This window comes from Equus przewalskii, chromosome 8 (genome assembly GCF_037783145.1).
Source record: "Equus przewalskii isolate Varuska chromosome 8, EquPr2, whole genome shotgun sequence".
Lineage (NCBI taxonomy): Eukaryota > Metazoa > Chordata > Mammalia > Perissodactyla > Equidae > Equus > Equus przewalskii.
The window spans coordinates 2,323,164-2,348,860 of record NC_091838.1 but is presented as its reverse complement, the minus strand read 5'-3'; the positions used below and the strand labels follow the sequence as shown (position 1 = coordinate 2,348,860).

Sequence of the window (25,697 nt, the reverse complement as noted above, 5' to 3'; positions counted from 1 at the left end):
CTATAACCATTCGCGTATAGGTTTTTGTGTGAACACGTTTTTGTTTCTTTGGGATTATAGTGCGGTTGCTGGGTCATGGTTGTTGCATGTTTAATTATTAAAGAAACTGTCGAACCTGTTCCGCCTGGTTGTGCCAGTTTACATTCCCACCAGCCAGTGTATGAGTCCTGGGGAGAGAAAGGGGATGTGATAAAAAGCGGTAATGTTAGGGATCTTTGTGGTGATGAAACAGTGTATTTTGATTGTGGTGCAGTTACACAGATCTACCCAGATGAGAAAATTATGTGCACACACACGCAAGTGCATGTAAAACTGGTGAAATCTGAATAAGGTCTGTGAACTGCACGATGTCATTTTCCTGGTTTTGATGTTGGACTGTAGTTGTATAAGATGTTATCTTTGGATCAAACTGGGTGAAAGGTACATGGGACCTCTCTGTACTTATTTTTGCAACTTCCTATGAATCTATAATTATTTAGAAATAAAAAGGTAAAAAAATTAATACCAAATGAATGAAAGGCCCACATTTAAAAGTTAAAGAACAAAAATTATCATCAAATGCCAAAATGCTGGCGCCAAGCTGACTTGATAGGTGTTAGTGGGGTAATTAAGCGTTCCTAAGTGACATCGGTTAGCTCACGCCGTGTTTCATGGGCCGTGTCTAAGACAAGATATAAGCCTACCAAGTGGGAATTACTGCTTTGTACTGACCGGTGAGGTATTCCTAGTCTTTTATCAAAATGCCCGTAAAAGTTTGGTTGCTAATGAAGTGGCTTTGATTCTGTTTCTCACAGTCTCCTAAGGAGGCGCTGGCTCAGTGTGTCTTGGCGGAGGTCCCCCAGCAGGTGGTGGGCTACTTCAACACTTACAAACTCCTTCCTCCCAAGAAGCCGGCTGCGGAATGAAGGGAGCGCGGCCCGAGCAGACTTCCTCTGTGCTGTGGGGAGCAGTGTCCTCACCCCCCCAAGTCACGAACCTGTCACTCACATCCTTTCCACCCCCCGCCTTTTTCCTGTAAACCTAGTTCTCTGTGGAGTATCTCTATTTAACGCATTCTTTGTGTGCTTTTTTTGGAGGAAAGTGCTAAGTTAATCTTTGCCCAATCAATTCAGTGACTGCTAGTGATTTATAGTAATTGCAGTGAGGCTGTTTGGATTAGAAAATCGTGTGAGAAAAGACGCTTTTGTCGTGGTTATTTACTTTCACATGATGAAAATGCTGTTTTTGAATGTTTATCAATAGGAAGAATGAAACATTGTTGGACAAAGCGATTTAAGGTCGTTAGTTAGTTAGTTCTAGGTCAGTTCTAGGCAATAGATGTCTTACCAGCCCGTGTCCATACCTGATGGCAAGAGCTTCTTAAATTCGATGGTATTAAATTTGTGCCTGTAACCGTATCAGTGCTTTTCCGTGAGATGAACCTGCCTTCACTCACGCTGAATTGTGCCACACTTCAGACACTGTGCGCGTTCACACAGGACTGCACCAACAGCTCTGAGCCAGAGGGAAGGCACACAGTCAGTTCTCAAACGTACAATCAACCAGTAAGAGGAACCTCATGTAAATAAGCCACTTCTGTTTGCCTTTCTCAGTCTTTCATTTTCATTGTGGGAGAGTATACACAGTCAGATTTGAACATTTCACAGAGGACGTGTGACACTGGGGATTCTGTACGTGCGTAGACCGTACCTGGTCCTGGAGTCAGCATTATTAGATTATTTTAATTGGAGTTTGTTAAAGTGGCTAGGACTGCTTTGTCCAGGAAAGCTGTGAGGACCAGGCATATCAGAGGACGTTCAGAATTCCATTTCCTTTTAACTAGCGAAAGACTTTACTTATTAAAAAAAAGACATTTTTTATACTTTTCTTGCTAAGGTCCCATACGTTGATTTGTGCATTTGTACAGATTCATTTACACATTTTCTTCTCTTTTTTTTAGTAACATTTTTGGTCTGATTTTTAAGCTCATGGTAGTGGTTATCTGTTAATCAAAATGACATTTTACATTTTAATAATGTGCTCTTTCCTAGGCCAGGAATGTAGTGTGTGAAGCATAAAACCTGTTGTAACTTGAAAAAAAAAGAAATTCCAACTGCTGCGTTAGGATGGAGTGGCCTTTATATGTTTTTTTTTAGAGCAGAATTTTTTTCCTCGATTTTTTGCCTTTAAAACATATTCCTTAGCAAACATTACATTTTTTGAATAATGTGACGCTTTGTTGAGGACCTGTGTGCCAAGTCCTGTGCAGATCCGTGTATTGGCCAATCGCCCCTCACAGGTTAGCCTTAGAAACTGCGTGTGTCAGGAGCCTTGGGTGGATGCCCGGCGCCGTGCTGACGGCCTTTCCGGCCTCCTGAAAACTTGCCACAGCGTGTCTCTTGCCTCTGCAGTGGCCGAGGAAGTGAGCTCTGGGCCGTGAACAGCTGTGGCTTCTCAGAAGCAGCTGCTTGCCGAGGTCAGGGCAGGGGCCTGCCTGCTGCCTGGTCGCCGGCCGCTCGTTACCGCCTCGGCCTGGGCTCGCTGTCGTGCAGGGGCGCCGGTAGCCTGAGGCGCTGCCCTCGCAGCCACGAGGCACTTTGACATCAGTTAAGGGAGGAGAAAACAGATCGTCCTCCCGAGTTTGGAGCCTTTGCTGTCTCAGGTGTCCTGATCTCACTTCTCTGTGTGTGTTTGGCAACAGCAATTTTATGTCGCTGTGGTTTTGAGAATTTTCTTTTTTAAAAACATGAAGCCTTTAAAAAAAAAATGATTTGCGCCTGTCCTCACTGTCTGGTGAAGCAGACAGAAGGAGAGCCCGCCTGAAGCGTGTGCAGGGCTCCTGCTCTCCGTGACCAGCCCAGCTGCTCGCAGCACCCACGTCACCTCTCAGGGCTTGGGGACCCCTGGCCACGAGCATTCACTGTTTTCACGGCCAAATAACAGGACTTCTGTCACCACTGTCAGACTGATTTAGTCTTCATAATTTTATGTGCTAGTTTTAATCGGAATTGTTCCCTTTTTAAAATTAATTTTTTATTATTCATTCTTGATCATGTTCATCAGTAGAGGCTGTTCATAAGAACTCTGATTCTAGCGAATTAGGGTAATTGATACCTTTCTGCAGTTTTGAATAAAAGCATTTACAATTCTAAATTATTGTTTTATAAAATTCTTACATTTCAGCATTCCCCTCATCACATGCTGATGTAATATTGTTTTATATTAAAATCGTCCTTTTTGCTGTTGTGCCACCATTCACGCAAGTACCGTTAGTTCTTAAAATGCGTTTAAAGAAAAAGTGACCAAGTCAACTTTCACACCTCCAGTAATCAGGTAGATTACAAACCCATCCTGGGGGACAGTGCCTGGGCAGATGTAGTTTCTCCCCGCTGCCTGTACTGAATAGTGTGCAGTTAGCGTGGTCCCCTCACCTCGTGCTTGGAGTGGAAGTCGTCACGATCGCGAGAGTTGACACTCAGATCAGGGGTTCGCCGCTGCTCGCTGTGGCCGTGCCAGAGGCAGCCTTTCCAGAGCAAATCCAGGGCCCCACGGCGCTCATGCCTTCTCTGACTGCTTTGCCTTTTTCGTTCTGTAAATTGACTGGAAAGCCATCTTTAATAAACTCCTCCTGTCTCTTTATGTGTGCGGTTTATGGCCATGGAAGTGACACTTGAGGGAAGCCAGAAGTTTGGTTGAGATTGTGAGAGGCTCTTCTGTGCTTCTATGATATCATACCCGATAACACGTGTGTAAGTTACTAATATGTGAATTGTGTTAAATGTATCTTCCGTTTGAATTCCCTTTGGATGAAATTATTTCTTGATGTGATACAATAGTGCCTTGTTCTGATTTTTGTTCTTTCCCTAAATGTTATCAAAATCAGTAGAAAAGTTAGAAATAAAGTGAATATAGCATTTTAAGTGGCCTGTGTTCCATACTTTACTGAATTAAACAGTTTGGGGGATTTTATTATTTAATGGGATTTATTCATTTAAAAGGTGTTGAATGCATTCGAGATACTTCCTGGGCGCAGTAAGGGAAGTGTTCTCAGCTTGTACCCAGGGTGGCCTGAGAAATACGGTGCTCAGGTTTTATCAGTCGTGTTAGGTGGGATGATACATCCACCTAAATTTTTTTTAATTGCTTCTATTATGTTTCGGTCACTGGGCAAGGCCTTGGGGATACATTGCTGGCCTAGGCAGCCACAGTTGCTGTCTTCATAGAAATAATGGACCGAGGGAGAGAGGAAACATTAAATGAGTAATGACAGGGACGTGAGGTCAGTGTGTGATGTAACATGTTGTAGGGGAGAGCGGACCCAGCTTGCTGGCAGGGAGCATTTCCCTGAGGACGTGCCACCTAAAGAAAGACGTTAAAGTTAGCTGGGTGAAGAAGGTTAAAAGCATTTATAACCATGTCGGGTCAACAACAAGTATGGAGTTGAATGTTTTAGGAAGGAAAAGAAATTTAAGTTTGCTGGAATATAAAGTGTGGGAGGGAAAGGGGTAAGAGAAGAGTGGAGAGGTGGGGCAGAGGTGTGGGTGAGCTTTATATTCTGCCGGGCCCTCTGGGGCGTGCAGGGGAGTTCAGACTCAGGCTAAAGGTCATGGGAGGCTGCTGAATAGACCTAAGCAAAGGCAGATGTGACCGGACCTGTGTTTTTGAAAAGCTGGAGGGCCTTACATTTTAGGACTAACAGATGGGACCCTGTCGCACACTTGGGTCTGGCCACAATGGCTTTGCTTTCGTGAGGCCCCAATGGGGGAGTTGTTGGTAGTCATCTTATGGTGGAGACTCTGCTGTGTGGTCACACACTTACCAAGTGTCCGATGTCAGGTCAGTTTCTGAATCAAGTGCTTTTCCTGCCACAGCGCCACCTCCACGTCAAGTCATCTGTTAGGCCCATATCTCATCAATTCCCTAATGGGTCAGAGGCTGGCTCACACCTGGTGATGACATGGACCCCTAGGATTGCCAAACCCTTGCTTGTAGGGAGACCATCGCCCTTGTCACTTGTCACCAAGCATGGCTACATTTGGCTGAACTCCTTAGAAAACTCACAGCAGGTTGCAGGGTCCTTGGAGAATTGCACTTTAGGTTAGCTGTTGATTCTCTCCTCCCTAAAAAGAAGTGATCAGTGAAGTAATTGCCATTATAAGCAGAATTCTGACTTCTGTACACTCAACAGGCAAAAGTCAAAATGAGCAAAATTTCTTACTAACTTCAAAAAACTTACAATGAGCAAGGTGAGGCAGCCCTCTGTGCTCAGTGTGACACTGTCCCTTCTTATGCCTTTGGGCATCCATAGTCATGAATACAGAGGAGGCCCCTGAACACTGCTTCTGGCAAGATGCTCCCTCCTCCCCTCCACTGCTCCCAACATTATCCTTCCAACTGGTCCTGCCTGTTCACATAGGAAGCTCAGATTATGAGCTTCCTCACTCTAAACCCTGTATGGCTCCTCCATACAATCAATATTCGGACCACGTCCCACTTCTCTCCAGCTTCCCAAAACCCCCTACTCTGCCCTTGGGAACTGAGTCATTCGTTAGCAAAATCCTTCATATCAGTGCTTTTTCTGAACACTCCCTTCATGTTTTTGTCCTAATTAAGACCTGGCTCTCTTGAAGAACCTTACTTCCTCTGCAGCCCTCTCTAGGGGTCATTTTCTCTTCCTCATCTACCATGGGGGCTTGGAGGCAGGGTAAGTGTGCTCCTTGGTCCTCTCTCTGCTTTCAGATAACTTTCCCCTCCTCTTTACGACAACCAGCTTTGAATATTATGTTAGACTAGGCCACTCTCTATCCCTTCTTCTAATCATCTTATTCTCCACCTCACCCGCCCTCACTCCTAAGGTCATACCCTAGGCCTTCTCATTATTGAGAGCAAACCCCTCCCCAGTCTCAATTTCAAGCATCCCATTTTCCAACAACAACCCACTTCCCAGCTCACTCCCTGTAGTACCACAACTCCAACGAATCATTCTCCATCAGTACCTTCAATTCACTAACCTTCCAACGTTTCCATGGCTCTCATGGTGCTTTTCTAAACTTTCCTGCTAGTCTACGCCTTGGCCATTCTGCTCCAACCACATGGGCTCTCTTGCTCTTACTTGAATGTGCCTGGTGCACTCCTGGCCCAGGGCTTTTGCACTTGCTGTCGCCCCTTCCTGAAGACCTCCCCCTGGTCACCTGTGAGCCTTGCTCCCTCACCCCCTTCAGGTTTTTGTTCAAGTATCAGCCAGTGGGGACTTCGCCGATCACCCTCTTTAAAATTGTACCTCTTTCCCCAGCACCTTCTATCCCTCTTTCCTGGTTAGGTTTTACTTATTCTGTTTCTTGTCCTCTTCACCCTCTAGCATGTAAGTTCCAAGAAATCAGGGATTTTGTTCGCTGCTGCATCGCCGGAGCCCGGAAGAGAACTGGCATTTAGTAGGCACTCCCTAATAGACATGGGAAGAATGCGTGAATAAGGCGTGTGTTAGAGCAATGCAAGGAGAGAAGCCCGTGTATATGAGAAAATATTGAAGCTCGGAGTGGGAGATTTTCTTTCAACGTGGGGAGCAGTCAGACCAGTGGGAGATCTGGAAAGGCTTCCTGGGTTACACAGGAAAGGTTTCCAGGTTACACAGGGCTTAACGATGTACAGAAAGCAGAAGAACCTCCAGACAAGGAAATCCACAGTGTCCCTGACTTGGAGTCAGAAGGGAGGGTGGGTTGGGAACATTGTTGGTACAGGGAGATGAAACGTGTTTGTAATAACCCTTTTATCTCATAATTGAATCTCTTTACTCACTGTTACAAATGGGATATCAAAATTCCAACTGTTCATCTTTCACATTCCTACTGTAGTGAAATCTGTGGTTAGTCCCTTTCTGAAGGCAAAGCTAAATAGGAGACTTTCCTCTTGGATTCAGAGTATAAATATGGTCCTAACGTGGCCGACTTGACCCTCATTTCGCCTCATGAAATCTTGGAAATGTACCAGGTGGTTTGGAAAAGTCCTTCTTCAGATGCTACTTGTACCAATGGTAGTTAGCCCATGATCTTCATGTTTGGAAAAAACGCAGTATCTTTGTCCTGGAGCTCTGCCATCCTCTGCTGTGATTCTAGACCCAGAATTTTGTTTCATGTTTTGTATCATGGGCGCTTGGAGTAGAAATCTCTAAATTCCCTCTCAAGTCTAAGATTCTGGTATAAACAACACAGCTTTGATTTATTTAAAGCTGGGTGCAAGAAATGCATCACAAGCCTGGTTAATAATCCTTAGCATGCACTGCGTGCTGAATTCTGAATTCCTTAGGACTCCCGGCAGAGAGGGTGCTCGTAATTTATCGCAGAATCGTTGTGTGTAGGGGGTGGAGATGCAGGGGTGTGGAGCGCCAGTCAGAGGTGCTCTGACCTGTCAGGTACGCTTCCCTTTCCTCCTCAGAGGGACCTGTTGTCTAGAAATGTCAGGTTGTATTGCTTAATGATGCACATTGATTTGACCTTTGCTCTGTCACTTGTGGTCACAAAAGTTGTAGTCGGAAAAACACAGCCCGTCATAAAACCTCATGGAGGAAAACATCAAATTTTACTACAGTCTATGGATCAGGTCCTTAAAACATGAATTCCAAGTATCTTTGCTCTGATTAGATATAATAAGTTCCAAAACAGCATAATGGTTAATATCTTCAAACGAGTTTTAACATTCCTCATAGGAAGGTAAAAGAATTATTATAAATATAGAATAGGCCCAGATTACAGAAAATACCTAGTCTTCTCTTATTGGTGTTCTATGTAGCAATTTTTCATCTAATGCATTAACCGAGATAGAACAGTCTGTTATATATTATTTTAGGGTTATTTAAACTAGTGTTAAGCCAAAGATGGTTCCTAGAATATGGAAAGGGGGCCAAGTTACTCCCTTCTTGTGGGTGTACTTAGAGCTTTTGGCTCATTCTAATACAACATTTGTTGTGGTGGTACACTTTAAAAGTAATTTCAAGTTCAGAGCTCTCTGTTTTAGATAAAGAGAGGTTCTGCTTACTTTTGACATGGTCTGTGTGAAGGGTTACCAGATTTAGCAAACAAAAATATGGGACATCCAGGTAAATTTGAATTTCAGATAAACAACAACTGATTTTCTAGTAGTGGCGGGACCTAAATATGGCATGGCATACACTAAAACTTATTCATGACCTGGGGGTCCTCATTTTATCTGGCCATCCCATCTGGGTGGCGGGTTGCAGAAATGGCTGTGACCCTTCCCCTTGCTGTAGACTCCCCTTTCGCAAGGTGACTGTGCCGTCCTCTCATCGCGAGGTGGATTTTATTTCTCCACATCGAGGCTAGTCTTGTGACCTGGCTAATAGAATGTGGCAAAGGTAATGATGTGCCAACTCTGAGCCGAGACCTCCAGAGCTTTGCTCCCTTCCACTTTCTCCCTCCGGGACCCTGTGCGGCCTCGAAAGGGAGACCACATGGGTTAGAGACAGGCGTCCCACCTGACACTTTCTAGACCAGCAGCCCCCAGCCCCTCCAGCAGCTGCCTAGAGAGCGTGATGGAGCCCAGGTGAGGCCAGAAGAACCACCAGGGAAACCCAGCCCAGGTTGGCAACCTACAAAATCATGATTATTATTTTAAGTCGCTAAGTTTTAGTTAGCAAAGCAAATTGACATAGTCCAACAGCGTGAAGCAAAGCTGGGCGTTTTTTAAGACTGGAGAACAGCTTATAGGTCATGCCAAGTTTTCAGGGCCACAGATGAAAGTAACGTGAGAGGTAATTTCGTAATCAGTTTTGAGCAAATAACACTTGGGGATGGCCTCAGGGAGTCAGAGGAAATTGCGTGTTGAATAAACACTTGAGCCCACAGAAAAAATTTCACTTCTCCAGAGAGACTTTGCTCTGCTTCTTCCACCGTTTGATGTCGATCAGTGCAGAACACCTGCAGCCTGGCGCCCTGCTTCCCTCTTTCAGGAAACATCCCCTCTAAGCCGCCCCTCCTGCCCTCTTCCTTTGGCGACTGGTTATTGAGATCAGATCCAGGTGGGATGGGGGAAGAACTTTCATGTATCTACACATCGTCAATCAGCCAGTTAGTCAACAACTACTTGTTGACTAGTCAAATGATTAATGAACATGGGCTATCAGGGGTGCAGAGAAGAGAGATATGTGGGTTAGCAGTGGCAGGGGACGAACGAAGAAGGGAAAAGCTCAGTCTCTATCTGGGCACTCCCAGATGTCTGGGGTTTGACTCTTAGCCAAGATAAGGGTGTTGGGATTTATGACGTGGTGTTCAAAGTGCTAAACTCCTCTGGTGACCCCCAGGGTTGTCATCACTGAAGGTTTTCCAGTGGCCTCACTGGTTTGTCATGCTGCCTTCAGTAGCTGGCTCCAGGGATATAAGACGCCCCCTGGGAACCTCAGCTTTGAGCTCTCTGAAGCCTGGATTCCTTGCACAGATGTTGCTAGTTCAATCCTGAAACAGAATGAGCTCCGGTCCTGTGTGACTAAGGACGCGGGGTGCTTGTCCATCAGATGTCAATCAGAGCCCCTGGGGCTTGCCTGGCCTCTCCTTCTCTTGCTGTGTGGCATCCATGGCCTTTAAATAAATCCCTAGGGAGTATGGGTGTGCTCTGTGGAGTGGCGAGTCCTTTCCAGTTCCTAACCTGGGGATTTAGCACTTTGAGTGACCTAGGGAAAGTTAACGATTACTCTGTCTCGTTTCCCTCATCTGGGAAAGGGTGAAGACAAAAAACACAGTAACTACCTCATGGGGCTGTTAGGTGAAATGAGTCAACAGAGGTGCAGCGCTGAAACAATATCTGGCACACAGGGAATGCTGTAGAATGTTGGCTATTATTATTTTGAGCCTGTCTGAAACCTTAGCATGGAGGACTGACTTTTGCCTCAAGTTTTTTTTCTTTTCTTTTTTTTGGTATGTGTATGATAATTGTTTCCTGTCTACTTGTCTATAATTAAAAAAAACATCTTGTTTTAAAATAGTTGGTTCTTAATTCCTCCTATTAGTGGGTCACTGTGTGGTGGGGCAGATACAATTGAAAAGTAATTTATTTTTAAATGAAGTCTTTTTTAAGATTTTATTTTTCCTTCTTCCCCGCAAAGCCCCCCAGTACAACGTTGTATATTCTAGTGGTGGGTCCTTCTAGTTGTGGCTTGTGGGACGCCACCTCAATGTGGCCTGATGAGCGGTCCTAGGTCCACGCCCAGGATCTGAACTGGTGAAACCCTGGGCCACCGAAGCAGGGCGCAGGAACTTTACCACTCGGCCACAGGGCCGGCCCCATGACAGGTGAATTTCTACTGGGGCGCATTCAAATGCCCAGCGTGTGTTCAGAGAATGGTAGTAGGCCAACTGTTTTGCTTTCTTAATGATGCCTGGTTTAAGCGAACACTAGCTTTAGTTTGCACTCCCTGGAGAGCACACTGCTTAGGCGAGGAGATGGGTGGGGGAAGGAGGGCCTGCAGGGGAGGATGTCACTGCGAACCCACATCATGGCAAATGGGCACTGGGCTGCAGCACGAGTGTAGACAGCTGGCGGGAGGCAGGATGCCCTTGGGGAGATGGAGGAGGAGGTAGGGGGCGTTCTGCACCAATAGCGTTTGGAAGACTGTCAACAGCCCGGAGACTTCGTGTTACTTGAAATTGAGAATAGAATTTCGGAAGATAAAGAAACGCCGCCATCTTGAGGGGATCTGGGTGAGGAAGAGAAAAGCTGAGGGAGCACTTCCAGGGAAGTTGTGAATCCTCAGCTGAGAAGAGTGAGGGAGTTTACAGGAGGGAGACTGGAGGGCTCTGCATTGTGAAGCCGGGTTATTTCAGTAAAATCTCAGCAGTTACACTGAGGCTTGGCAGCATGAGAAAGGTAGACTCAAGGACGCTGGACAGAGGGAGTCCCACGTTTGATTTGGAGATCCCATTCACTCAGCCACTTTTTATTGAATGCACACTGTTATGCTATCCTAGGGAGAAAAAAAAACCCATCTTTAAAAAAATTTTTTAATCAGAAAATGTTTTTGAAATTCACAGGAAAAAAATATGTCCCCCACCTGTGTCTTAACTTCTTCCTACCCCCTGCTCCTCACATTATTTCACATCTTTAAGCAAAGTATAGAATTAATATTACCAAGAATGGGTTCTGTGCCTGGGGTCTATCAGGAATTAGGAGATGATGATAACCTGGGGTTTCATGAAGAAGAATGGACTTATTAAGAGTTGTTGAGAGAGTGTGGTCCACATTTATGGAAGTTACAAATGCAGATTTCACTGACTCTTCTTCCCCAGAGTTAAGTTGCCCGGAACTCCCTGTTCACCATGCACTGAACAAACGAGCTGATAAAATTTAAGGCTGGAACCCGGTGTTTTCACTCACAGTTGCTCCCCAGGTATCTGTTCTTTTACACCTCCACTCAGCTTTCTTACCACTACCTCTTGACTCCCCACGATGCACTCTTCATCCTCGTTCCACTGTCGCTCTTCCCTATTTCTCCAACCAACAGCTTTGTCCCACCACAGTTCATGCAACCAAGCATATTAGTCTTCTAGGGCTGTCATAACAGAAGACCACATACGAGGGCCTTAATCAACAGAAATCTGTTTTCTCACAGTTCTGCAGGCTGGAAGTCCAAGATCAAGGTGCCCAAGGGATTGGTTTCTCCTGAGGCCCCTCTCCTTGGCTTGTAGACGGCTGTCTTCTCGCTGTGTTGTCCTCATGTGGCCTTTTCTCTGTGCACGATCATCCCTGGTGTCTCCCCCTCTTCCTGTAAGGACACCAGTCCTGTTGGATCAGGGGCCCACCCTGATGACCTCATTTAACCTTAATTACCTCCTTCAAGGCCCCATCTCCAGATGCGGTCACATTGGGAGTTAGGGCTTCAACATGAATTCAGGAGGACACAATTCAATCCCTAACAGTAAGCATGCTTGGCAGTCTCTGCAGTGGTCCCTTGTCTACACGCAGAAGAAAAGCCTCCTGGGCTGGGGGCGCCCGAGTTAGCAGATGAAGCAGCGGCTCAGGAGTAGCTGAGGCGAGAGGAAAGATCCTGGGGTTCTCACTTCTTCACTGGCTTCTCACTAGACGCAACACTGAACTGAAGTGCACAGCGTTCTGTTAATCACGCTTCTCAGTTCACCGCACGCTGTCCTCATTCGCTGATGCTCCTGATGTATTTTCTTCTCACATCGTCTATTCCCATGAACGCTTCCATTTTCCCCTCCCCCCGTCACTCTCTCTAAGGCTTTTAACATAGCTCCTTAGACACATAGGAACTTTTGAAAGACATACAGAGCTTTGTATATGTTTGAAGTTGGAAACCTGTAAACACTGCTTTTGTTGATCAACAAAAGGACATAGTGTTGAGAAACTTTGTTTTCTAAGATCACAGCTGGTTAGAAACTTTGCTGTTTGAAATCTCATTGGCAAGACTGAAACATTCCACTTTTGCCTGGAAGACTTGAGTCTTCTGACAGAGAAGCAGCCAGGTGTACAACTTCAGAGAAGGGGCTTCTGGACTCAACAGTCCATATTCACCTTAACTAAGTGGTTTCCAAGGGAACAGGACCCTGAGTCTCTTGTTGGCCCAGGGCTGTTGTTCCCTTCTTTACATACACTCCTGCTTTAGTTTGAAGCTCTCCAAACATCACTTCATTTAAACTCTACCTAACCTTCTTCTTTCTCCAATATCTTATAATAATCGTGTCCTTTCCTGTGTTTGGTGGGGCACCCATGATTGCTCTGGCAAACGGTCTGCCTGGTTGCAGCAAATTAACAAACTTGGCTTTGTTGGGCTACAGGTTTGTCCCTGACAGTCTTTATCAGATAGCTTTATAAAAATATACATGCATGATACCACTGAAGAGCTCATTCTTTTTTCTTACTTGAGAAAAATCCACACTAGCTTTTACAAAAGATCTATCCATGTTGTTATGTGTAAATCTAATTCATTACTTCTTCTTCCTTTTTTTTGAGGAAGATTAGCCCTGAGCTAACTGCTGCCAATCCTCCTCTTTTTGCTGAGGAAGACTGGCCCTGAGCTCACATCCGTGCCCGTCTTCCTCTACTTTATACATGGGACACCTACCACAGCATGGCGTGCCAAGCGGTGCTATGTCCGCACCCGGGATCCGAACTGGCGAACCCCAGGCCGCCAAAGTGGAAGGTGCACACTTAACCACTGCGCCACTGGGCTGGCCCCTAATTCATTACTTCTATTGACTGGATGGAATTTCATCTTAAAGCACATTCACACTCCCACACACCATATTTTTTATCCATTCTCCTAATAGTAGACCCCAGAGTTACCTCCACTTCCCTTGTGCTCCAAACAATGTGTTTCCTCTCATGCATGTCCTCATGTATTTTCTCCTGTGGACCTGCTTGAGAATTTTCTGGGATATGTATCTGAAGTACCACTGCTGGGATCTCAGGTGCACTGCCATAGTATTGCTAAGTACTGTCAGAATGGGAGCTCCAATTTACAGACTTGCCAGCACTTGATATAATTGTCTGCTTTCAAATGATTTCCAATTTGATGGGTATAAAGTGGTATTCCAGTTTTGTTCTGATTTGTATTTCTGTTACCTAACCAGGTTCGTTTTTGCCCACTGACCAGAAAGCCAAATACCGAGATGATGAGATTGCAGCAGAGAGAGGGTTTACTCACAAAGCAGCCAAGTGAGGAAGCGAGAGCGTGAGTCTCAAATTCGCTTCCCTGAAAATAAAGACTCAGGGATATTTATGGGATAGGGGGCAAGGTGGTCTGAAATGTGGAGAGAGGTGATTGGAGGTGAGGAGAGGTGAGGTCATTGATGATCTGTGCAAGCGCAGTCAGACTCCATGCCTCTTCATAGGACCCATGCTCACAAAATGGTGGCATTAGCAAGATCTGAGGGTGGAGTTTTTAGCCTCTTGATGTCTAAAGGTCACCTATTGGACATCTGCACGGGCCCCGTTGATGGGTTGGTGCTCTCAACCAGCCTGAAGTGGACAAGGGGTTCTAATTTCTGAAAAACAGCTCACATGCCCATTACCATGGTGACCCAGGCTCCAGGGAGATGCTATCTATAGGAGCCTCGTGGGAGTCAGAGAGCATATTGCCTAAGCAGCACAGTTAACAATGGGTGGGTTAAACAGCTGAAAGCTATAATCAGTCATTGCAGAAAGGAAAAACCTTTACTACCTAGATACTTAATCGTCAATGGCTAACTCTCTGCCGGTTTCATTTCTTTGAGTACAAGTGAAGCCAAGCATATTTTCTGCGTTGATTGCCTATATATTTTGCTGCCATGAATTGCCTATTAATATTATTTTTCTCTTTAAGAAACTTGGCTTGGGGCCTGCCAGTGGCATGGTGGTTAAGTTTGCATACTCTTCTTTGGAGGCCCAGGTTTGTGGGTTCGGATCCCAGGTGTGGACCTACACATCGCTCATCAAGCCATGCTGTGGCAGGCGTCCCACATATAAAGTAGAGGAAGATGGGCACGGATGTTAGCTCAGGGCCAGTCTTCCTTAGCAAAAAGAGGAGGATTGGCAACAGATGTTAGCTCAGGGCTAATCTTCCTCACAAAAAAGAAAAATTAAAAGACTGGGCTTTCTGTTGTTAAACAAATAAAGCATAAGAGCTAGTCTTCGCCTACTTATAATTTATAATTAGGCAGAAATTAGGGAACAATGGAGTACTGTACTGTGTGGTACTTCCTGAAAGTGTGAAAGATAATCCTCTGAGATGAAAACTGTCATGGGCTGATGTTTTTAGAGGCAGCTGGGAGAGATTTGAAAGTATTGGGAAGATGTAAGTGGTGGAGGAGAGACAATGTCCCTTACTGTGGCAGGCAGCATGGACAAATGCCAGAAGAAGAAAGGTAGGTGGTGGTTCTTGAAAAAGCAAGGAGACCAGCTTCACTGGAGGATGTGGTTGGGGTAGTGGTAAATGTGGGTAAATAAGATTCAATCAGGAAGAGGGACTCGTAGGTCCCTGGGCAGAGAGCGAACATGGTCAAAAGTGGTTGCTATGGTTTGAATGTTTATGTCCCCCTTAATTCATGTGTTAAAGTCCTAACCCCGAAAGATAATAGTGTTGGGAGGTGCTAGGGCCGTGAGGACAGAGCTCTCATAAATGGGATTGGTGCCTTTGTGAAAGAGTCTCCAGAGGCTCCCTTGCCCCTTCCACCATGCGAGGACGCAGTGATAGCCTGCTGTAAACCAGGAGAGGGTGCTCACTTGACCGTGGTGGCGCCGCGATGCTGGACTCCCAGCTTCCAGAACTATGAGAAATAAATCTCCATTGCTTATAAGCTCCTCAGCCTGTGCTATTTGGTTATAGCAGCCTGAATGGACGAGGACAGTGGTGTTTTAGAAAGATCTGATTTTTCCCACGGCAAAGGGACTGAGAAGGTAGACCTGTGATTAGAACAGATTGTAGGTAAAAAGTGAATGTTTATTTGAGTTGAACAGAAAATATGTACTGAGGCGTTAGCATTGGAATTGAAAAAGAAAGGATAATTAGAAAGATTTAAGAAGGACACTATAAAAGCAATGGAAGAGTTAGTGATTGTTCTTAGCTTTTAGTCTGAGGGATTGGAAAAATAAAGATGATTTCATCCGAAATAGGATAGTTTGGAAGAGGAAATAAGCGACAGAGGAAAAGCATAAATTGCAACGGTGTTATATTTTAATTTCTTTACAGGGTATAAGGGGAGAGCATATTCTTCACAAATTCAGGATTTTTTCCTTTTTTTTTTTTTTTATCAGACTCTTTTCAGGCCCTATTTCCACCTTTTCTTTCTGGTTTTTCTAATCACTCTTTCTACACACAAACTCCCATTTATCAATTAAGCACTATTTAACAATTTCTCTCCATTCCTTTAAATCCTGAAAAGCACTAGCCCACCTTTGGTAAAACTCGCCATGTTTTCATGATAGTTGAACACTAGATTAAAAAACGATGACTTTACCAAATGATACATTTTATTATAGCAATCGATTTACGCCCGGTTTGCTGAATGCATCTGTGTTGTAGGCTTTTTGGCTAATAGAATTTGTTAAAACCCTCTCAGCAAAGGGCTGTGACGATGACCATCTTCTGGGACTTGGAAATAGGCTTCTGATACAGACCTTAATGTGTTATATACTAATGGCACTTATTAGAATGGGATTCCACACGTACCATCACTTCCGACATCAGCCTGGCTTTTTCAGCCCCCTCACAGCATGAGACTTTGGTAATTATGCTAATGTTCACTGATTCATGAGGACAAGTTCCTAAAGTGCGCTTAATTAACTTGGAGATTTTGTAAACAGCCGTACACGGAGGTTCTGCAAATTGTAGGGATATGTCAGTCTGACACGTGTACAGTCTGCCTCCTAACCTCATCACTTTTTACTAAAGCTGAAAACAACGAGAAGCTCAGATCTGGTACCTTTTGAAGCAAATGCTCGGGGACGATCTTATTCCCCCTGTCGTCATCTGTTGAGCCCCGTGACTAGGTAGATTGTTGCCTTTTACATCAGTATGAGGGAAAATATTAAAGTTTGTTTCTTTAGCGAAGGGTACAATTTTTCCAACTGTTTCTGCAGTGTGATTTTGCCCATGGGTTTCTTGGTCCTGCTGACCAGCATTCCTCTCCAGGGGACGCTTCTGTGTCAGATTTCACATCCATTTTCTCTGCTGCCTTTTAGTCCCAGCTGCTGGGTTGATTTGATATTTGAATTACTCATCACCCTCCTTTGACTGCAAATCACCTGACTTTTGACATTTTATTAAAATCTCATACTCCCCTACAAGTAAGAGAGACTATTCATACACACAGAACATTTAACCAAGACTAACAGTGCCATCCAAGCCTTTAACACACACAAAGATTTAAGAGAAAAGGTTAGGGATTTACTTCAGAGCCAAGACCAAGCTAATCAAAATGGAAGGAAGAAACATCGTCAAGAAAGAACAGAAGAAGAAAAAAAAACCCTACAACATACAGTAAGGAGAAACACCAACTGCACAAAGCTAATGACAACAGAGAATAGGGACGGTTTTTTAATAATCTTCTTATTACCACTGCTTAAGATCACACCCTCAGAGAAGTCCTAGAAACTAAGCCAGGGATTTGCCTGTGGTTTCTCAACGGTCCTGGCAAGGTCCTTTCCTCTCATTAATTTAAGCTGCAATCTTGGGTACAGTGTCTTTGGGAACTAGCCGGAATACACCCGAAGATAATCACACGTTTATTGCTTAGCCTTTTCTTTGACTTCAATCGTCAGGACCTCTTCCCCGGCCTCGGCAGAAGCAGCCATGCTGATGATGAGTGACTGACAGCTAGTTTCTCTGGGTAAGGCTGCCCTGCTAGTCGACCGGGGCGCTTCCTCTGCTGAGGCAGAACTTGCTCTGCGTTTAGACCCATCCAGTGTTTTCTCTGCTGACTCTCTTCCTTTATCTTCATGTTCTTTTTCTTTACCCTCTCCTCCTTCAGAGTTTTCACTTTTTTTCTGAAAGAAGCAGTTACAAAGAATTGGCACTGGAATCATCATCAAGGACATTGGACTCTTTTGATTAACGTACAATGGCTAAGGACCACCACCGTGCCAGACCATCCAAATTAAGCTGATATGGGAATCATGTCTGCATGACTGCATCCGACGATCATTGAACTAAGTTTTCTGACGCTCTGCAGAATGGGGCCGAGCTGCCACACCTGACTGATGGCTTTAGTCTAGCAGCAGTTTGTCCCTGCCAAGGAATTCTCTTCCTACTGGTCCTTGTGCTCTCCAAATAATTAGACTTAGTGCTCAGGACTCTTTGCTTTTGCTTTTTAAATATTTACTTATTTTATGAAGATGAAATTTTAAATATTTATTTTTTAATAAAAAAGCATTAACCAAATGCCATAAAAATACTATAAAAAGTATAGTTTTCCTCTTGTATAAGCTTGTGGGAGAACCTCAGAGAGAAACCCATCTATCTTTCCTTGTATAGTCTTCTCCATTCATCCCACGGGTGCCTCAGTTTTAGGACCTTTTGTGTTTAGTATCATCTACAGAAATTTCATAGTAGAAAACATACCACACTCTTTGCTGCTGATGCCTGGTATCCATTTGAGAGAGGCCTATACAAGGGATGAGTGTGCACGTAGGAAGTCGAGAACCTCACTTAACACGTTGACTCGCATATTTCTCTACCCCATCCATCTTTTACACAAATTGCTATTACTACACTGATGCAAATGAGGCATTTGGTTTACGCTGAATCCCTAAATTTCACCACAGGGTCGTGTGTGTGGAGAAGGAAGAGGCAAGTTCTAGTCTCTTGCGTGTGACTGACTTTGTAATATTTGCTCTACCGGTCTTCTGGAAGACCCACAGCTGCCCAATTCTCACCGTTTCAGAGACAACATTCAGAAAACAGGAAGCCCTGTTTTGTTTCTCAGTATCTGCCCTCATAGGCTTACTATGAGAATCAAACAAATGTGAAAAAAAAGAGAGAAAAACAATGCCATTTGAGTTTCTTGACATTTCTGGATTGGGAGGCTGCTCAGTGTAGGCCTGGAAGTCTGGAGAGCTGAGGAATAGTTTCTGCTCTGTCACTGACTGTGATCTTAGCCAAATAGATGGAGCTGGATCTCCCTTTCTTCATCTATAACACGAAGGGCTTGAGCGAAACCTCCGAGGTCATTTCTGGCTTTAAACATTTGTGATATATAATTGATTATTTGTGAAAATGTTCACTGGCTCGTTGTTAAAATGTGTTATATATTTAGAGGCATATATATATGTTTATACACATACATTTGATTCTCATTATTCATGGCAGTTTTGTTCTATAAAGCTGCCATGAGCACTGAATTAGCAAATCCTGAACCATTGCTCCTGGGAATAATGCAGGATTAGGTTCCACCGAGCCTCTGGCCACAACATTTTTGTCATCTGATCAATGCACAACCTTGTTTTCTGTGTATTTCTGTTTACAGACACTTATTTAATATACATTGTTGACTCGCTACGTGGAACTCTCGGCCACCAGCACTATAACTCACGCATGAACGAAGCTCATCTAAGGCGTGTGTTTTCTCTGTGAGGCACGTCAGAGCACCTTGGTGCTCAGGGACACTAGACAGCACTTCAGCACCGTGCTTAGGGGCCATTTGCAACAGCAGATAAAAAAAGAAGCACAAAAATGCAAAAAATATAGCAGTTAAATAGACCACGAAAGGTCACTTGTTTACAATGTGAGACTGAAATCAGAAGGCAGAGCAGCTCCTGGCCCAGCCTGAGCTGGGAACGTAAGCATCGAGCCAGTAAAATTTTTCGCTGCTCTGCACATGTATGTCTGCAGATGACCACAAAAGCACCCGGAGTATTGATTTTGAGGTTACACATAGATTTTAGTGAGTAGGCAGATTTGCAAATGTAGAATCCACAAATAATGAGGGTCAACTGTGTTTATATATACATGTATGTTAAAATCATCTATGATAAACCCATGAGATTAAACGTGATATATGGGGAGACCGTTTCAATGATAATAAGTGCTACACATAAAGCAGTAATTATTTGCATCCGATGAATCCATATCATCCCAGTGTCTGAAACGGGATGGAGGTGGGAGCCGGTCTGGGTACACTGAGTCTGGCGGTCTCTCTGATAAGCCCTCCACTCCCCCTGCCAGGCACTTACCTGAACAGTTTGTTCTCTCTTCAGTTTGAGCAGTCTTGAGAGATCTGGCTTTTCCGAGCCCCCCAGGAGAGCTTTAAACATTTTGGGGGTCTCTTGCTTTGGAGGGAAGAGAAGGGCAAGTCCTTTTCTTGGAGGGGTGGCCTCTGCGGCCGGACCCTTTTTCTTGAGAAGCACTCTGTGGACAGGAGAGAAAGGCTATTTTAGATGACATGGTGAGAGTTCTGGAAAAACCTCCAAATCTGTGAAGTTTTCAACGCAGAACTGCATAGACAGTTGTTGAGAAAGCTGTTCACCGCCATCAAAATACAGTCCTCCTCTTAGATTTTAGGAGGCAAAACCAGCTCCTTTCTAATAGGGTTCTAGAGGCTGTACCTGGCTTTCTTCATGAGCAGCTTCTCAGAGTCTGGATAATGCACCAGAATCTTTTGCAGGGTCTTTTTGTCCAGAGTTAAAAGATTGGCAAACCCATGGGCCACCACGTTGGCAGTTCGACGGTTCCCTCCTCTTGCTGCCAGAAGGCTGTAAGAGAGAAAAGTGAATCTTTGCCGGCAGGCTCGCTCTCCCTCCACCAAAATCTTTTAAAGAACAGAAATCAAATATTATAACCACTGACACTGCCTCAGGGATCATTTCCTGCAGGTGGGAGAGTCAAGTTGTGGTGGCCAGACAAGTGGCAACAGTTTCCAACGTGTTTTGTCTCTCTCCCCTCAGATTGAGGACTTGTAGCCATCAGTGCCCATGAGTCTTCATCCCAGATTCCGGGAGCTCAGAACCTCTGTGCACTGGGGATCTCCCCTGCTCCCCTGGATTCCCTTTGCATCCTCCCCATCCTCTTTGCTCCTCAGGAAGCTGACCTCTGTGCGCTTGCCCTCTCGCATTCCTTTGGGTTCAGCCAATGGGAAGTACCAGTAGGAAGTCAGAGAGCAGGAGGAGAGTGGGGTTGGAGCATTTATTCCCTTGTCCTTGCCCTGCCGGGCCCGAGGTGAGCAGCGGCTGCAGCTCTCTACCTACATCCACAGCTCCTAATGTGGGGCCATCTCTTAGAAGCACAACTCCCATAGCTCTTTCTGGGTTCTGGTAACGTCCCCTCCCCTTGTTCCCTTCAGGGCTTGCTCTGGGAACAGCTCCCTTGCTGCTGCTAGCTTCAGGATGCATCGCCATCCCTTGTTGGGTACTCTGAGATTTTCCTTCACTTTGTCAATAATTACTCTATTAAACTCTTCTTAGTTACGTTGCTTGAGTGTACCTTCTGTTTTCTGCTTTGGCTTTGACTGATACAGCTTTGAAATCAAATCTTTTTTTTTTTTTTGCTTGAGGAAGATTGTCCTTGAGCTATTCCTCTATTTCGTGTGTGGGACGCCACCACAGCATGGCTCAACAAGCAGTAAGTATGTCCGCCCCTGGGATCCAAACCTGTGAACCCTGGGCTGCTGAAGTGGAGTGCTTGAGCTTAACTGCTACACCATGGGGCTGGCCCCTGAAATCAAATCTTAATGATGCCCTGTTTACGTCTGGTAAATTCAACCTCTTCCTCTACTTAACTCCCAAATCATCTTGTTTCTCACTATCGTAAACTGCTCTGTAGTATAGTCATTCACATGCAACTTCCCACACAGAATGTCGTTGACTTTCTGGGCTTTATATCTCTCAGACACATAGTTGGGCATTTTGCATTTGGGAAGTGACCAACGAGTAGTTCGAAAATAAATGAACACACAAACGAATAAAAGAAATGGATACAAATTCTATCATTCAGCAATAATCTGGAAAATAAGGGTTGGTCTTTAAAACCGAGACAATAAAAATCACATTTCAAACGTTTAAAAAAACGCTACAGGTTCTGTCTTGGAAAGATAACACAATAGGTAGAATCTCTTGGAGTGAACCAGTTAGAAACAGAGGAAAAGGCTCATATTAATAAAAACACAGTCTCTAGGGGTGAAAAGGAAAGAGAAAACATCCTGGCAGTAGGAGTGTTCACACTTTCACAATGCTACCTTGGGGGCAATGAGATTGAGAAGCTGCCTGGGTCCTAGGCCTGAAGATTTATACCAGACAATGTGCACTTTTTCCGGCTGTTGTTGGGAAAGGGAACATTCCGACTGGCTGTTAACTGTAAAAAACTAACACAGGGTTTCAGCTCTATCATGTAAAGAGCTTGGAGGTTGTCACTCCTGAACTTACAACAAGAAAAAGCTGGACAAACTGAAAATGGACGACCTTTCTTGAGCCCCTCAGAGGACTGAGGTGTCAAGGGAAACCCCATGCAAATCTGGAGAGAGAGGTGAATCCAGACAGCCACGGCCAGACCTGCCGTCCCTGGAACAGGAGCCTGGGAGCCATGACTCGTAGGAAGACTTAAATGGTAGTGTTGACAAATTGCTGCAGGCTGAGAGAGGGCCATCAGGGAAGCGAGAAACTCCTGGGGGCCACAATTATGGGGACACTGATACTTTTATGGGTTTTACCTTGAAAATCCCCACCAGGTTCTCATGGTTAAGAGCCAAGACAGATCTGCTTTTGGCTCCCACAGTGGGAGGGGATGATTAATTATTGTGAAATACACCCAGCGCTTATTTGTTCTCCCTAACAAAGCCCTCCTATCCAGGGAAAAGGACTACCAGTGCCTTATCTCCCACCCCGGTCCCCTCTAGCCTTTCTGTCCTACCTAAGGGGGATGAGAAGCCAGGAAACACTTGTGGAGGTCACATCCCAGGGACGCAGATCCACTAAGAGACTGACATTTAATCATAAGATTATACATCTCCCCTATACCTTACCACCATACCAAGGGGCTCCAGGATAATGAGAGTGGATCATAGCTGCAAGATGCAGACTTGCAGGAGGAGGAGTACTGAGGGAAGGCCAAGGTCAACAGGGAGAACAGGGCACCAGAGAAATTCGAAAGCTCTGGACCTACAGCTGCAGCAAACATTAACTACGGCCCAGCTCCTTAGCCAGATTAACATAAAGCCTCAAGCTGAAGACCTGTTTACCACAGTTCCGACTACCCATTACATCATGCACAGATTTCAACAGAAAATTACAAAGCATGCTGAAAGGCAAGAAAAATACAGTTTGAAGAGACAAAGAAAGCATTAGAACCAGACTGAGAGCTGACACAGATGTTGGAATTACCACACAAAGAATTTAAAATAACTATGATCAATGTGTTAAGGGATCTAATGAAAAAAGCAGATATTATACAAGAAGAGATGGGTAATGTAAGTGGAGAGAGAGATATTCTAAGACACATTCAAAATAACTCGTTGGAAATCAAAAACACACTAACAGAAATGAAGAATGACTTTGACGCACACATCAGTAGACTGGACATGGCCAAGAAAAGAATAGATGAGCTTGAGCATAGGTCAACAGAAAGATCTTAGACTGCAATGCAAAGAGAAAACAAGAATTAAAAAAAAAGAACAGAACATCCAGAACCGTGGGGCAATTTCAAAAAATATAAGTATCATATATATGATATGTGCATCAGCATACATAATCAAACACGTTGTTGTTACTATTATTTTGAACAAACTGTTAGATCAAATAAGAATAAGAAAAAGAAAAGTTTTTATTTTACTTTCACTTATTCCTTCTTAGATGCTCTTCCTTTCTTTATGTAGATCCGAGTTTCTGATCTATATTATTTTCTTTCTCTCTAAATTACTTTTTAAAATATTATTTGCAAGCTGGGTCTACTGGCAACAAATTCCCTCAATTTTTGTTTGTCTGAGAAAGTCTCTATTTCTCCTTCACTTTTGAAGGATAATTTCACAGGTGCAGAATTCTAAGTTGGTGGGTTTTTTCTCTCAATTTAAATACTCCACTTTACTCTTTTCTTACTTTCATGGTTTCTGGGAAGTAGGATGTAATTCTTATCTTTGCTCCTCTATAGATAAGGTGTTTTTTTCCTTTGGCTTCTTTCAGGATTTTTTCTTTATCTTTGATTTTCTGTAATGTGAAAATGATATGCCGAGCTGTAGTTTTTTTGGCATTTACCCTGCTTGGTGTTCTCAGAGCTTGCTGGATCTGTGGTTTCATGTCTGACATTAATTTTGTAGAAATTCTCAGTCATTATTGTTTCAAGTGTTTCTTTTGTTCCTTTCTCTCTTTCTTCTCCTTCTGATAGTCCCATTATGCGTATATCACGCATTTGTAGTTGTCCCACAGTCCTTGGCTTTCTGTTCTGTTTTTTTCAGTCTGTGGTCTCTTGCTTTTTGGTTGCTGAGGATTCTAGTGATGTATCCTGCAGCCCAGAGACTCTTTCCTCAGCCACGTCCAGTCTGCTAAGCCCATCAAAGGCATTCTTCATCTCTGTCACAGTGTTTTTTCATCTCTAGCCTTTCTTTTAAAATTTTTCCTAGGATTTCTATCTCTCTGCTTACACTGTCCATCTCTTCTTACATACTGTCTGCTTTGTCCGTTAGAGCCCTTAGCACATTAATCATAGTTGTTTTAAATTCTTGGTCTGGAAATTCCCACATCCCTGCCATGTGTGGTTCCGATGCTTGCTCCACCTCTTCAGACTATGTTTTTTAGCTTTAAGTATGCCTTGTAATTTTTTCTCGATTGCTGGATATGGTGTACTGCATAAAATGAACTGCTGTAAAGAGACCTTTAGTGATGTAGTGGTGAGGTGTGGGGAGAGGAAACATTCTGTGGTCCTGTGATGAGGTCTCAGTCCTTTAGCGAGCCTGTGCCTCTGGGCCGTGAGCTTCACCAATGTTCCTCAGTTTTTTCTCCCCTCTTAGGTGGGGCAGGATGACTAGTGTGGACTGGCGTTGGATATTTTCCTTCCCCAGGTCAGTTAGGCTCCAATTACACCCCAGCAGGTTAGGCTCTGGTTAACTAGTTTCCCCTGAGGGCAGATCTTGTTAAGAACAGAGTGTGCTGGTGTGTTTCCAAACGGTTCCTCTTCCCCTCCCCTGCCAGAAACACAAAGGGATTTTTCTCTGATATTTATTATGGGATGCAGTGGAGCTCCTGGAGGTCAATCTCACCATACTGTGCAGGCTCCTCCCATAACTGGTCCCGTGGAGGGTTTGACTCTCAGAGTCAGTTCAGTTCAGGTTTCTCGCCCAGCGCTGGTCCCTGCACTGGTTTCTGCCACGAGCCTCTGCTCTGGTGGCTGCGGTTCCCTGCATTTGCCTGTCAGTCTCTCCAATTTTGGGGCAGCGGTTTGCCCTGTTTTCTCCCCTGTCTTATGGATCCAAGAAGAGTTGTTGATTTTTTGGTCTGTTCAGCTTTTTACTTAGTGATAGGATGGAATGGTGGCATCTAGGCTCCTTACATGTGAAACCAAAAACTGCAAAAGGTATAAAACATATGTAATTGGAATACTAGCCAGCTTACGATTCAGCACTCTCACCTCTGCGATCCGAGTTCATTTCCCAGTCAGGAAACAATACCACTCATCTGTCAGTTGTCATACTGTGGTGGCTGCGTGTTGCTGTGATGCTGAAAGCTATGTCACTGGTCTTTCAAAACAGCAGGGTCACCCATGGGGGACAGGTTTCAGCAGAGTTTCCACACTAAGACAGTCTAGGAAGAAGGACCTGGCCACCTACTTACAAAAAGTTAGCCATGAAAACTCTATGAAAAGCAGAAAAGCATGTCTAATTTAGCACTGAAAGGTGAGAGATGGCACAAAAAGACTGTGCAGGGTTCCACTCTGCTGTACACAGGGTCTCTAGGCGTCGGAATTGGCTTGATGAAACTAACGACAACAACAGCTGGAATACGAGAAGAAGAGAAATGAGAAAATGGAGGAGAAGGAGGACTTGAGGTAATAATGGCCAAGAACTTTCCAAAATTAATAACACCAAACCACAGAGCCTGGAAGCTCAGAGAATACCAAGCCGAATACCAAAAGTACTATTCCTGGGCATATCATACTCAAAGAGAAACAAAGACAAAGAGAAAATGTTGAAAGGAACCAGAGGGTGGGGAAACACCTTATCTACAGAGGAACAAGGGTGAGATTCATAGCAGCCTCTCCATCAGAAACCATGCCAGTAAGCGTGACATATAAAGTGTTGAAA

General features: G+C 44.4%; 2 protein-coding genes across 3 annotated transcripts in view; one reads left to right on the top strand and one right to left on the bottom strand.

Annotated features, from left to right (window-relative positions):
- The window catches only part of CPNE3 (copine 3), a 41,551-nt gene extending 37,652 nt beyond the window's left edge, over positions 1–3,899 (top strand). For both annotated transcript variants that reach the window (XM_070631345.1, XM_008544494.2), the window contains exon 16: positions 795–3,899. In XM_070631345.1, coding sequence (XP_070487446.1) covers positions 795–905 — 111 coding nt within the window. In that variant the 3' untranslated portion in view covers positions 906–3,899. The remainder of the gene's footprint in view (positions 1–794) is intronic.
- A 12,525-nt stretch (positions 3,900–16,424) lies between these two features.
- The window catches only part of CNGB3 (cyclic nucleotide gated channel subunit beta 3), a 127,636-nt gene continuing 118,363 nt past the window's right edge, over positions 16,425–25,697 (bottom strand). The window contains exons 16-18 of the mRNA XM_070632425.1: positions 20,023–20,169; positions 19,651–19,825; positions 16,425–17,466 (exon numbers count right to left, since the gene is read on the bottom strand). Of these exons, the coding sequence (XP_070488526.1) occupies positions 17,206–17,466; positions 19,651–19,825; positions 20,023–20,169 (583 nt within the window). The 3' untranslated portion in view covers positions 16,425–17,205. The remainder of the gene's footprint in view (positions 17,467–19,650; positions 19,826–20,022; positions 20,170–25,697) is intronic.